Here is a 14,538-nt window from a genome sequence, read left to right as displayed (position 1 = left end):
CCCAAGCCTTCAGTGTGAGTGACAGGAACCCAGTCACTTAACCGTCCCTGCCTACCACCTTCCATGGTCTGTGTTATCAGGGAACTGGAGTCAGTAGCCTGAGCCAGGAGTTGGGCACAGGCATCACTGTGTGGGATGTGAGGGGCGTTCCTGACATCTTAACTGCTCCTGTAGTCGTTTTTAGAAAGTGGAGTTTTAAATGCCGTGTCTCTACAGTTTAGATCATCACTGTTAGCATGCTAGACCTTCTGTTCCTGTGGTGTGGTTTTCACCATGAGCTTGTGTTGATTGTTGATTGTGGTTTTTTATTACTTGCTTTCTCAGTTACCTATGTTTTGTTATTAAGAGTTCATGTGATCTACCATCCAGTCTGTTCATATTCTTAAGTTTTTTCTCTACATGCTTTTTTTTTTAAAAAAGATTTATTTATTTATTTGAAATACAGAGTTACAGAGAGGCAGAGACAGAGAGAGGTCTTCCATTTGCTGGTCACTCCCCAGATGGCTGCAACGGCTGGAGCTGAGCCGATCTGAAGCCAGGAGCCAGGAGCTTCTTCTAGGTCTCCCATGTGGATGCAGGGGCCCAAGGACTTGGGCCATTTTCTGCTGCTTTCCCAGGCCATAGCAGAGAGCTGGGTTGGCAGTGGAGCAGCTGGGACTCGAACCAGCGCCCATATGGGATGCTGGCACTGCAGGCGGCGGCTTTACCCGCTATGCCTCAGCGCCGGCCCCTCCCCACATACCTTTTTCACGTGGTGTGTGTTGGTTCCTGATGCTTTTTCTGGAGACTCCTGGTCCCTCCCCTTCAGGGCATATGGCCCACACTGGCCTTGGTCTTGCAGAGGTGCCCGTCCAGGTCTGCGGGGGCCTTCACGGTTGTGGGCTTCGTTGCCCTGTTCCCTGAGCTCCTTGACGTCAGTCTGTCTGTGATAGAGCCTCTCGCAGACTCAGCTGAAGCGTGTGGAGTGGGGTGCAGTGTGTGACAGCTGAGCTTTAGCCCTCGGGACCTGGGATGTGGCCCGCTGTGTGTGGCCACTTGGTCTCCACATGCAGTTAGCTTCTTCCTCTTGACTGGGAGGTTGTGCTTTTAACACCAGTTGATAAGCTGGTCGCTTTATAGGGGCTTGCTGATCAATGAGGTTTTTCTGATGTTGTCACTTACATGTAAGGTCCTCAGAAAGTTCATGGAAAATTCCTTTGAAAAAAACTGCATGAATTAAAAAAATGTTTGCACCATAATATATATTTTACTTCCATTTGTCCACAGACTTCTGTGAAGTTCCTGCATATGTTATTAGCAGACATTCTTGAGTAAACGACTTCACTCACCACTTGGGGCTGTTTGGTTTCTCTGGAATGTATCACCTCCTAGAGAGGCAGAGTAAGATTTCATTCTGTCTTTGGAGGCACCACTTTTCTAAGAGTTGGTTACTAGCTCTGCCTAGGAAGTAGCGAGTGTCAGTTCTCTAAAACCCTCGGTCTTATAGGTGCTTAAAGGTTACAACAGCCAAGTGACTCCTGGTGCTTTTGTTGTATCCTTGGCCTGAAGTGTCCTTGATGATGTGCCCATTCTCTCGCCCACCCCTTGGAGTTGTCTGTTTACTTATTTGACAGGCAGATTAACAGAGAGATACTCCATGTGCTGGTTCATTCTCCAAAAGGCACAACAGCCAGCGCTGGGCCAGGCCAAATTGAGGAGCTAGGAACTTCATCCTTGTGTCCCATATGGGTGGCAGGGGCCCAAGTATTTGAGTGACTTTTCCACTGCTTCCCCGGGCACATTAGCAGGGAACTGTGTCAGAAGTGGAGCAGCTGGAACTTGAGCTGGCTGTCTGATACGGGATGCCGGCATCACAAGTGGTGGCTTAGCCTGCTGTGCCACAACCCAGCCCCAGCTTCTGTGTTTTAAACAAAGGTACAAGCAGAGGGGAAAGTGTTTTGTACTTACACTGTGTGAAGTGGCTGAGAACAAATAGGAATAGATTTTTTTCTTTGAACTTGAGGGGGAAAAAGTAACCGTGGGCCACGTATACTTTAAAATTTTACTTTAATATATAAGATGGTTTTCTTGCACATCTTAGTATTCTTCATACTATAGAACAGTTTGAGTATCGTCTGCCATGGGGGTGGTGCCGTATTGCAGCAGGCTGAGCTGCTGCTGGAAACGCCGGCATCGCCTGCTGGAGGGTGGTTTGAGTCCAGGCTGCTCTACTGCCGATCCCGCTCCCTGGTGATGCACAGGGAAGGCAGCAGAGCACAGGCCAAGTGCTTACGTCTCTGCCGCCCACGTGAGAGATTCAGATGCAGTCCCTGGCTTCTGGCTTCTGCCTGGCGCAGACCTGGCTGTTGCAGACGTGTCGGGGGTGAACCCGCAGATGGTAGATACCTCCCTCCCCGTCTCTTTCTCTACTGGTGTTTCAAGTAAACAAATAAGAAAACCCTTTGCCACTTGATAGCCTCTCTACCCATCAGGATCCTGCTTCTAGACCTTGTTTTTTCTGTTTATTTTCATTTTCTATGAAAATCAGAGAGAGATATTTTTCCATCCTCTGATCGACTTCCTAAGCATCGGAACAGCCAGGGCTGGGCCAGGCTGACCTGGGAGACAGGAGCTCCATCCAAGCACTTGAGCCATCATCTGCTGCCTCCTGGGGTATACGTCAGCAGGAAGCTGGCTGGGGGTTGCAGGGGCAATCCAGGCCTTCTGACAGGATGCAGGAGTACCAGGTGGCTGCTTAGCCCACCCCCGGACTTGGTTTTTCCTCTCTCTTCCTCGTCACCTTAGCCACTCCCCCCATCTAAACTTCTTTCCCCAGTGAGTGTAGCTGGAGTCAGGCACACAGCACTCCCTGCTAGCACACCTCTGCTCTCCCTAAATCACTCTTCATAGCTGGTCTCCAGCGGGAGACATAGTCACCTGTGGAAGCCCAAGGCTGGAGCTGTACCTCTGGGATCCCAGTGCCAGCAGTAAATACTTGAGGGCTGAGTTAGGGTGGAGTGCCGGAGGTGAGGTGGATGGCTGTATGCTGGGGGGGTCTCTCCCTCTCCCCCGACTCGTAACCGTGTGGTCTTGGATGCTCTCACTGGCTCCCTCCTTCCTGCTACTGTCTGGACGTTGGCTGTCTCTGCTCCCAGGGGGAAGATCTGGCTCCGGCGCTGGCCTTGCCTCTCGGCCACTTTCCAGACCTGCCCTTCTGCTCTCACCTGAGTCTGGGACTGCTGCTGCCGTGTCCGCAGCTTATTTCCCAAGCCAGTGTAGGGCTCTCTTCACCTTTTCCTACATTTTGGCCTCTGACAGGACTTTCTTACTGTGGCAGGTGCAACCCTTAGAGTGAAAAATGCCTGTTCCCACTGAGAAAAAAATCCCTCTGCATGTTTTTACTTGTGTTTACATGTCTGTCGTGAGAGAGGCTTAAATAGAAGGACACTTTCCTTTGATTCCCCACAAGAAAATGAATGAATGATAGTGGCAAAATGTAGTGTAAAATAATATGTTCAAGGGCTGATGCTGTGGCCGCCTGCCATGCCAGCATCTCGTGTGGGCGCTGGTTCAAGTCATGGCTGCTCCACTTCTGATCCAGCTCCCTCCTGAGGCGCCTGGGAACGCAGCGGAACATGGTCCAAGTCCTTGGGCCCCTGCACCCATGGGGAGACCCCGATGGAATTCCTGGCTCCTGGCTACAGTCTGGACTAGCCCCAGCCATTGGGGGCCATTTGGGAGTGAATCCATGGATTTAAGATACCTCTCTCTCCCTGTCTGCCTGTCTCTCTTTCTCTGCCTTTCCTTTTCTCTGTAACTCTGCCTTTCAAATCAACACATAAATTTTTTTAAGAAACTATAACATGAAAGTACTGTAGAGGGGGAACAAGGTCATGAAAGGAGCGAGGCTTGGTGTGGTGCCGCCGTTTCTCCTTTCAGTCTCAGAGTTCTAGCAGTGCCACGTTGGGCAGAGCACCCGGAGGTTCACAGCCTCCGTGGTCCATCGGAGCCATTGTGAGGAGGGCCCCGGGAAGACTTTGCCATTTTCACTGGAAGACAAGTGGAGGTTGCTAGCTGTAGTGACTCTCCGTCTTGGATCTGGATTCAGGCACCTTTCTGCATAGTATGACACCAGCTGCTTAAGAAATAAGGTTGTTTTGGCTGGCACTGTGGCTCACTTGGCTAATCCTCCACCTGCGACGCCAGCACCCTGGGTTCTAGTCCCGGTTGCTCCTCTTCCAGTCCAGCTCTCTGCTGTGGCCCGGGAGGGCAGTGGAGGATGGCCCAAGTGCTTGGGTCCCTGCAGCGGCATGGGAGCCCGGGAAGAAGCACCTGGCTCCTGGCTTCGGATCAGCGCAGCGCGGGCCATAGCAGCCATTAGCGGAGTGAACCAACGGAAGGAAGACTTTTCTCTCTGTCTCTATCTCACTGTCTATAACTCTACCTGTCAAATTAAAAAAAAAAAAAAAAAAAAAAAAAGGATGTTTTAGGTCATGCATTTAACAAATAACAGCTTTCAGAGGTGTGGTCTCTGAAACATGGATCAGACTTTTTTTTTTAATTTTTTTAAATTTTTATTTATTTATTTTTTTGACAGGCAGAGTTAGACAGAGAGAGAGAGAGAAAGGTCTTCCTTTTTCCGTTGGTTCACCCCCCAAGTGGCTGCTACGGCCGGTGCGTTGTGGCCGGCGCACTGCGCCAGTCCGAAGCCAGGAGCCAGGTGCTTCCCCCTGGTCTCCCATACAGGTGCAGGGCCCAAGCACTTGGGGCATCCTCCACTGCACTCCCGGGCCACAGCAGAGAGCTGGACTGGAAGAGGAGCAACCGGGACAGAATCTGGCGCCCCGCCTGGGACTAGAACCCGGTGTGCCGGCGCCGCAAGGCGGAGGATTAGCCTAGTGCCGGCCCTATGGATCAAACTCTTGAACTCGGAGAATACTAGATATGTTTGTAAATAAACTTATAACTTGAATGCTTAAAAAAATATGGTGTTTAGGGTAAAAATTTACTTTGAAGTACTTTTCACTTTTTTGTGTACTCATGAAGCTGGTGGACATTTTAGAATCATGACTGCATTTGAACTTTGCTTACAGAAGCAAAATGTAGAAAATTGCTTGTTGGAGAGTCTCATCTGTTTGCCTCTTATAAAACTATGATTTTAAGTCGAGTCATTTTCAGTCTTTTCCTCGAGTTTGATACTTGAGGAGTATTCTGTCAAAGTGTGCTGATGGCTTTACTTTCATTTCTCTTTTAGCATGTAGATTTCTTAGACACCAGTAATCTCATCAGGTTTTAATGGCATATTTACCTTCTGATTTTGCCTAACGCTCTCTCTCCCCTTTTTCTCTCCCTTTTTAAAGGACCTTAAAGGCTTTGATCCAGGAGAGAAGTACTTTTATAACACATCATGGGGTGATGTTTCTCTCTGGGAACCTTCTGGAAAGAAAGCGGTATGTATTTTTTGTATTTTTTGTGTTTCCTCAAGTGAAGAGTAAGTGTAACTGTCGCCTAACATCATATAGTTGGAGGTTGCTGGTGAGTGAGTGGAGAGGAGGCATAACAAAGCTATTCAGGGAGAGACAAAGGAAATGAAGTTTAGTGTTTGGTCACGCTGTGAGAGTTTGCTGTGTGTAGAGTTGATGCAGTGATGTTACTTGTCTTTATAAGATGTCACTGGTATGTGACAGACCTTTAATTTAATAATTGTCTTGAATAAAACAATGCCGTAGTACTGAGTGCATAATAGTCATGAGCTGTGACAGCTTTCAGTCAGTGGATGGCTGTGCGTGTGACATCGGTCCTGAAAAATCCCTGTGAGCTAGCAGTGTGTGGCCATTGTGATATCGTTGTAGGACAGCGCGTTACTCCTGTGTTTGTGGTGGTGTTGGCCTGCAATTTGTGTGAAAGTGTAGCACATACAGTCAGGTACAGTATCACCTGCTAATGGTGATAAACAGCCGTGTTGCTGATTGAGCTACAGTCACGTGTCACTGAACAGGGACATGTCTGAGAACTGTGTCACCTGGTGTTCGTCGTCGTATGGATTTCACAGAGTGGTTCAGCCTGCTGCCCAGCTAGATTGAGGTGTAGCCTCCTGCTCTAGACTAAAGCCTGGACCCTGTGGTCATAGTACTGAGTAGCGAAGGCAGTTGTAGCACAGTTGTGTATCCAGACACAGGAAAAGGCACAGTAAAGCCTGGTATAGAAGGTCAACAGTGGCGTACCTGGTAGGGCGCGTGCCGTGAGAGGAGGTTGCAGGACCAGAAGCTGCTGTGGTGAGTGTGCGAGTGAGGCTGGGGCTCCTCAGGGAGCCTGGAAGGTGGGCTTCAGAGACACCGTGTACTTGGTTGCACTCAATATGTAAAAATACTTTTCTTCAGTGATGAAATAGCCTTAGCTTGCTGTACACATCATTTTTTATTTCCTTATGCTAAAAGCATTTTCTTCTTCTTCTTTTTTTTTTTAAGATTTATTTATTTGCTTGAAAGGCAGAGCATCAGAGAGGGGGAGAGGGGGATCCTGTGTCCTCTGGTTCACTCCCCGAATGGCTGGGGCTGGGCTGCCTCCTGGGACACCAGAGCACGGATTTGAGTCCCAGCGGCTCCACTTCTGATGCAGCTCCCTGCTAATGGCCTGGGCAAGCAGTGGAGGATGGCCCAAGTGCTTGGGCCTCTGCCACCCATGTGGGAGAACTGGGTAGAGTTCTGGGTTCCTGGCTTTCATTGCAGCCATTTCGGGAGTGAACCAGCAGATGGAAGATCTCTTTCTAATCTCTCTCTCTCTTTCTGTTGCTCTGCCTTTCAAATAAGTAAATAAATCTTTTTTTGTTTTTCTTTTTAAAAGATTTATTTATTTATTTTAGAGGCAGAGAGAGAAGTTTTCCATCCACTGGTTCAGTCCCCAAATGGCTGCAAAGGCTAGAGCTGGGCTGTTCTGAAGCCAGGAGCTTCTTCTGGGTCTCCCCACATGGGTGCAGATGCCCAAGCACTTGGGTCATCTTCTACTGGATTGGAAGTGGAGCAGCCAGGTCTCAAACTGGCACCTATATGGGATGCCGGCACTGCAGGTGGTGGCTTTACCTGCTATGCCACAGCTTCAGTCCCAGTAAATAAATCTTAAAAAAATCTTGACTTATGAATCTTAGGCCTTATTGATTTTTCTCATCCAATTTCTTTATCCATTAATGCAATATACAGTATGTATAGTGACACACGTTTCATCAATACATTTTAAATATATTTTCATTTTATTTGAAGGACCTGGGGAGACCTTCCATGTGCTGGTTCACTCCCCAGATGCCCACAACAGTGAGGTGGCTGGAACTCAACCCAGGCTTCCCATGTGGGTGGCAGGGGCCCAAGTACTGAAGCTGTCACCTGCTTCCTCCAGGGGTACCCATCAGCAAAAAGCTGGGAGGAGGTGGAGTAAGAACCAGGCACCACGGAATGAAATCTGGGCCTCCCAGCCCTGCTCCAGCCTTGTGAATTGGTGCTGTAAGCAGGCTTAGGTTAAAAGAGGGGTGAAGTTAGGGTCCTTTTTTTTGGAGAAGTTTATGTTCTTGTTGGGTAATAAAATGTTCAATAGCAGTTCGAAATAAGAGATGACTTGTGAGACAGGTGCTCATTCCGAAGAAGGAGCAAGAGTGGCTGCCTGCGTGCTCGAGCCCGGGACCTGCCAGTTTGGGTGTCTGTGTCCCCTGGTGTCAGCCGTCTCTGGGGAAACAGGAACAGGAGCAGTTTCCGGAGACGAGGCAGGAAAGCTGTGTGACTGCGCGGAGTTGTGCGCACACCACTGTGGGGACCTCAGGGAGCCCCGTCAGGCCTCAGGTGAGGAAGCTTTCTGTGGGGCCTTGGGGACACAGCGTCCAGGGTCAACGCAGAGACAGCACAGGTCCTACAACGACTCCTCTTCTCCGGCTGTTTTTCTTTCCCAATTGCTGGTGAGCTGATGGTCACGCGCACGTTCTTTCTGGCTGATCATTGTCCTAGAACCTGGACATCCAGGTCTCTGTGAGCTTCTGCCTCATTCTCTGGTGAGTGCTAGGAGTGGATGGCTGGGTTGCACGGTGAACTAAGTGTCTGCTATCTCGATAAGCAAGTGCCATGCCCTTTCTCTTTCCCACTAGCAGTGAGAGTCCCCTTGCTCTGCATCTGCAGTAGATTTGATGATGGCAAGTTTGTCTGTTGACTTAGCTATTTTCTTGTTTTTAAGTAGATTTACAGAGAGAGAGGGAGAGACAATGAGATCTTTCATCTGCTGGCTCATTCCTCAAATGGCCACAACAGCCAGCGCTAGGCCAGGTAGAAGCCAGAAGCCTCTCCTGGGTCTCCCACATGGGTGCAGGGGCCCAGGCTCTTGGGCCATCCTCTGCAGCTTCCCCAAGCGTGTTAGTGGGGAGCTGCATTGGAAGTGAAGCAGCCAAGACTGGAACCAGCACCACTGTGGGATGCCAGTGCTGCAGGCGGCCACCCAACCCACTGGGCCGCAGTGCCAGCCCCTGACTTGGCTGTAGAGTTCCCCAGTTAACCCAGGTTTAATATCTCCCTTGGCTTTTAACTGGCACTTCATTAGTGACTGGTGATGGTGAGCATATTTTCATCTGGTTATTTCAATTACAGTTAAGAAATCTTTGCTTAGGGGCCGGCTAGTTCACTCCCCGAATGGTTGCTACAATGGGACTGGGCCAGGCCAAAGCTAGGAGCCAGGAGCTTCTTCTGGGTCTCCCACATGGGTGTAGGGGCCCAAGCATTTGGGCCATCTTCCACTGCTTGCTTAGGTGCATTAGCAGGGAACTGGATTGGAAGTGGGGCAGCTGAGAGTTGACCTGGTGCCCATATGGGATGCTGGCGCTGCAGGCAGTGGTTTAACCCGCTGTGCCATAATGCTGGCTCCCAGATATTAAAATATTTAAAAATGTGTTCTCAGAACCAGTGAAAGAAGGTTTTTTTTTTTTTTTTTTTTTTTGAATTGTATAGTCTGTGGTTGAGGCTCTTGCTTGAAGTTTATTCTAGATCCTCCCACAGTAATAGAGTGTGGGCTTATGCTGACTGAGAAGATGACAACGTGATGTTGAACATATGGGATAAGTTTTCTAACCTGTAAACCAAAAGGAAAACCTGCCTGAGTTAGGAGCTACGATGACAGAACCTTAAGGGACAGGAATCTGTGTGTGTGTGCTGGAGAGATCATGAGAACAGATGTGTGGGAAGGGTCCCAGCCAACCTGTGGTCACTGTGATTGTGCCACAGCTGGCTGGGGTGCTCAGAAACATGCTTCCTCCTGAGCCTGGGATGGGGGCGCTAGATCTCCAGACGGCGGTGAGGCCAGCGGTCAGTGTCCACGTGTGTTCAGGTCAGCAGCAGCCGTGTGATGGCGCCGCAGCAGACTGCACTCCTCAGTTGGCTGGCCCAGGCTGCGTGTCTGTCTGTCTTGGGCCCTCATGAGATTCCATATGGTCGGCACTGTGTTCTGTGGCTGGACCCTTGCTTCTCAAGTAAATAAATGTTTACAAAAAGAAAAAAGAAAAGAAGTGGGATAAGGGGAAAAAATACTTTTCTGTTGCGGAAAATTAGCTGAGTTTGTGTTGGCCCGTGCAGTTAGGTCGAAGTACAGGACAGGTTCTGTGATTCTCACGTGACGGTGAATCCCGTCCACGATGAAGCTTCACTGGGACAGCTGTACTGGCTCCGTGGACGGTTTCACAGCCCGGGGGCAGCCCCGAGAAGTGCCACAGAGGCTGTGGAGTGTGGTGCAGGGGCCCCAGACACTCGTGTCTGCTCCTTTCCAGGGACAACTTGTAACCTTGCTGAGGAGGAATCCTCGTCCCCTGAGGAGTGATGGGGCATCTAGCGCCTGGAAGAAAAAGAGCTCCGCCCTCCTGGCCTGCAGACAGGGTGGCATCTGATGGTTTTATCGAACTGTGCTTAAGGCTTCATTTTCTCTTGACAGAGATACCGAACAAAGCCGTACTGTTGTGGCCTCTGTAAGTACTCCACAAAGGTGCTGACTTCCTTCAGAAACCATCTGCATCGCTACCACGAAGACGAGGTCGACCAGGAGCTGGTGATCCCGTGCCCGAACTGTGTGTTTGCTTCCCAGCCCCGCGTGGTGGGAAAGCACTTCAGAATGTTTCACGCGCCTGTCCGGAAAGTCCAGAACTACACTGTGAACATTTTAGGGGAAACCAAGTCATCAAGGAGCGACGTGATCAGCTTTACGTGTTTAAAATGTAATTTTTCCAACACTTTGTACTACAGCATGAAGAAGCATGTGCTGGTGGCTCACTTTCACTACCTAATTAACTCCTACTTTGGCCTGCGGAGTGAGGAGATGGGCGAGCAACCCAAGAAGGACGACGGGCTTTGTAGGGAGAAGGGGCCGCCCGACAGGTACTACTGTAAGAAGTGCAGCGCCCACGCCAGCAGCCAGGACGCGTTAATGTACCACATTCTGACGTCGGATATACACAGGGACTTGGAGAACAAGCTTCGCTCTGTGATCTCGGAGCACATCAAGAGGACTGGCCTGCTGAAGCAAATGCACATCGCTCCCAAGCCAGCCGCACGCGTGGCCATCCCCCGGAACGGCGGTGCCCCCCCTGGCCTCGCGGCCCCGCCTCCTTGCTTTCATCTTGCCTTGCCGCAGAAGAGTCAGAGCCCAGCCGTGGTGCAGCCGGTGACTGTGGCCCCGCCGGTGACCGTGGCCCCGGGCACTTCTGGGAGCCTTACGCATTCTCCGCCTGCCGTGGCTCAGTCCCGTGTGACTCTCGTCTCCAGCCCTCTGCCGGTGTGCCAGAGCAACCTCACTCTGCAGCCCTCGGCTCCTCAGCCCGTCTTTCTCTCTGCCGGGGTCCCACTTAGTAAGTCAGTGAAGCCTCCCGTGTTGCCCCTCAGCCAGCCAGTGGGGCCTGCCAGTAAGTCTGTGGGGCCTGGTGTCCTGCCTGTGACCCAGGCCGTCCGCCCTGGGGTCTTGCCCCTCGCCCAGCCTGTTGGGCCTAACAGACCTGCTGGGCCTGGCGTCCTCCCCGTCAGCCCTGCTGTCACCCCAGGGGTTCTGCAGGCTGTCTCTCCAGGGGTGATTTCTGTGAGCCGGGCAGTCCCATCCGGGGTCCTTCCTGCAGGCCAGATGACTCCTGCTGGAGTTATTCCTGGACAGACGGCGACTTCCGGGGTTCTGCCTCCTGGCCAGATGGTCCAGTCGGGGGTTCTCCCTGTTGGCCAGACCGCCCCGTCGCGAGTTCTGCCCTCCGCCCAGACAGTGCCGTTGAGGGTTCTCCCTGCGGGCCAAGCGGTGCCGCCTGCATTGCTTTCCCCTAACCAGACGGTCCCCTCAGGTGCTGTCCCTGTGAACCAGGGCGTGGGTTCTGGTGTTCTTCAGCTCGGCCAGCCCGTCATGTCAGGAGTTGTCCCCGTGGGCCAGCCAGTGCGGCCCGGGGTTCTGCAGCTGAGTCAGCCTGTCGGCACCGGCATCGTGCCTGTGAACCCGCCGGTGAGAGCCGGCGCGGCCCAGAGCACCACCTTCCTGACCTCAGGCTCCATTCTGCGGCAGCTCATCCCCACAGGAAAGCAAGTGAACGGCATTCCGACCTACACGCTGGCCCCGCTGTCCGTCACTCTGCCTGTGCCCCCTGGGGGCCTCACGACCGTCACCCCGCCACAGATGCCCATCCAGCTCCTGCCCTCAGGGGCAGCTGCGCAGACAGCCAGCTCTGTGCCCAGCCTGCCCTCCCCTCCCGTGCTGGTGGGGGCCGCCCAGAGCGTGTTTGTCCAGGCCTCTCCATCTATGCCAGACGCAAATCAGGTGCTCAGACAGGCCAAGCAGTGGAAAACCTGTCCCGTGTGCAATGAGCTCTTCCCATCCAACGTCTACCAGGTTCACATGGAAGTGGCTCATAAGCACAGCGAGTCCAAGACTGGCCAGAAGAGGGAGCCCGAGAAGCTGGCAGCCTGTGCGCCCTTCCTGAAGTGGACCAGGGAGAAAGTGGTCCGGTGCCTGTCCTGCAAACGCCTGGTCTCGGAGGGCGAGCTCATCCGTCACTTGCTGACGCACGGCCTGGCCTGCTTGTTCTGTCCCTGCACTTTCCACGACATCAGAGGCCTTGCGGAGCACAGCAAGACCGTGCACCTGGGGAAGAAGCAGCTGCCCGTGGATTACAGCAACAAAGGGTTCCAGCTAGATCTGGACGCCAGCGGCAACCTGCTCTTTCCCCACCTCGATTTCGTCACTGTCCTGCCCAAGGAAGAGCTCGGGGAGCGGGAGGTCTACCTGGCCATCCTGGCCGGGGTTCACTCCAAGTCCCTGGTGCCCGTCTACGTGAAGGTGAGGCCGCAGACCGAGGGCCTGCCCGGGAGCCTCGGCAAGCCGGCCCTGACCTGCCCCTTCTGCTTCGGCACCTTTGGCACCACAGAAGCCTATGAGCTGCACCTGAAGGAGAGGCACCACATCATGCCCACCGTGCACACCATCCTCAAGTCTCCAGCCTTCAAGTGCATCCACTGCTGTGGGGTTTACACTGGAAACATGACCCTGGCCGCCATCGCCATCCACCTGCTGCGCTGTCGCAGTGCGCCCAAGGACAGCAGCTCAGAACTGCAGATCCAGCCCGAGCTGATGGAGAACAGCCAGCTGCTCTTAGTCAGCGGAGAGGTGATCCACGATTCTGGCTTCCCTGTGAAGAGAAAGCTGCCCGAAGGCCACTCGGGGGCAGACGCCCAGCGGGATGGGGACGAGCAGCCCGCTACCCCAAATGCCGATGCAGCCCCCGGCCCAGAAAAGGGGGCGAGTGTTGTGCCTTCCAAAAGACAAAGGAATGAAAGCAGGACAGAGGTGCCGGCTGTCGGTGACGACGCGCTTCAGATTCTGGCGCTGGACCCCAAGAGATACGAGGACCGCTCCTACGAAAAGAAAAAGCAGTTCCTCAGAGATTATTTCCACAAGAGACCGTATCCGAGTAAAAAGGAGATAGAACTGCTGTCCTCGCTCTTATGGGTGTGGAAAATCGATGTGGCCTCGTTTTTCGGGAAACGAAGATACGTTTGCATGAAAGCAATAAAAAGTCACAAACCCTCTGTACTTTTAGGCTTTGATATGTCTGAACTTAAAAATGTTAAACATAGACTGAACTTTGAGTATGAACCAGAAAGCTTGTAAAAAAGCCCTTCTGAAGTGCTAGGTGACAGCCTTCTGTTGAGATTTAAATAGGTTGTTCCCGCACTGTGTTGACTTAATCAATTCCAGTGGTTGTTATGCTGCTCCTTAGATTTATTTCAGGTGCTCAGAAAGACCCCTGTAAGGAAGAGACTAGTTCTTTCAGATTTGTTTCCTACAGTTTGATTTGTAAATTATTTTGTTTTTTTTCTGTCATGTAAATTAAATCTTTTGATATTTCATGCACGCCTTGTTTTCCCAGTAGTGTCAGTAATCTTATGACTAAACAACTGAAACCTGCACTATTTGGCTTTTTCTTTCCACTTAAGGAAATTCCTCTGTTCTCAGAAGCGTGAGTAACGCAGGTTGGGGCGTTGCTCTCCTGAGCGCCGCACGCAGCAGATGGTGCAGGGGGCAGGGGAGACCAGGCACGGACCTGGTGGGTGGTTCCGTGAGGGATGCTCCGACCGCACTGCCTCAGGCTGGCTTCTCCTTTGTAAGCCACTCACTAGATTGTAATTTTGAGCTATATTTTTTCAGGTTTGTCCTAATAGTTTTTTAAAAAATCATAATTCATAGAAAATCAGATGTTTGCATTTGTTAAGAACACATTGAACCTGAAGTCTAGGGTATAGCTCATAAATTGAGCTGCTTTACAAATGAAGTGACTGTAGGTGCGGAAATGCTTCCAGTGTGGACTTGCCCTCGGTGCAGTGACGAGTCATTGCCCCAGTCACCGCGAGACAGTAAATCTTTAGTGCCTTTAGAATAAACATTGAACACAACACACAAAAGTTCTTTCCTAACCTAACTGCTCTTAGTGGGGGAGGGCCAGGGTACTCAGGAAGGAAACTTTGCCCCTGAATGTAGTCTCTGATCCCAGCTGAGAGCAAACGTGGGCTCATGGGGGACAAGACCAACAGAGGAGCAAGACCTCGGTCGTCTCCGTGGTTGGTGCCGTAAGTCTGAGGCGGTTTCCAGGGAGTAACACTGCTGGGCGGGTGGACGGGCCTTCTGTAGCCCAGGTGTCCAGGTGAGAGGCTGCGGGGTTGCTAATGAGTCGCCGTCGGCTCTGTCCTTTGGATGTTAAACCTCGCTTTTTTTCACACAACGTGAAGCACAACGCCAGGACCAGTCATGGGGTCACCAGTTAGCCTGTCTCACCGTCTTCAGGCAGAAGTACCTGGAGGGCGTGGCCGCTTCTGAGTCGCTGCTCTGTGGACTTGGAAGCCACACTCGCAAGTCTGCTGCATCGCACGCCTGAGGTGGCCGTGAGGCTGGTCTATGATTGTCCGTGTCTTGTAAATCCAGAAAGAGAGCTTGTGGGCTTTTTTTCTTAACCTGTTTCCAGAGTGTCTATTTTGAATTAAAATTTGTTATACCAATGCAAATAGGACTGTTTAATTCTTTGTT

General features: G+C 51.7%; 1 protein-coding gene and 1 pseudogene across 19 annotated transcripts in view; both read left to right on the top strand.

Moving 5' to 3' along the window:
- The window catches only part of ADNP2 (ADNP homeobox 2), a 36,856-nt gene extending 22,340 nt beyond the window's left edge, over positions 1–14,516 (top strand). For all 19 annotated transcript variants that reach the window (XM_051840430.2, XM_051840427.2, XM_051840424.2 and 16 more), the window contains 2 exons: positions 5,340–5,429; positions 9,928–14,516. In XM_051840430.2, coding sequence (XP_051696390.2) covers positions 5,340–5,429; positions 9,928–13,128 — 3,291 coding nt within the window. In that variant the 3' untranslated portion in view covers positions 13,129–14,516. The remainder of the gene's footprint in view (positions 1–5,339; positions 5,430–9,927) is intronic.
- On the top strand, positions 2,712–5,333 carry LOC108176136 (cytochrome c oxidase subunit 7C, mitochondrial pseudogene; annotated as a pseudogene).
- Positions 14,517–14,538: the final 22 nt, after the last annotated feature.

Source organism: Oryctolagus cuniculus, chromosome 10, assembly GCF_964237555.1.
Source record: "Oryctolagus cuniculus chromosome 10, mOryCun1.1, whole genome shotgun sequence".
Lineage (NCBI taxonomy): Eukaryota > Metazoa > Chordata > Mammalia > Lagomorpha > Leporidae > Oryctolagus > Oryctolagus cuniculus.
The sequence above is the reverse complement of the archived record's forward strand: the minus strand, read 5'-3'. Positions and strand labels throughout refer to the sequence as shown.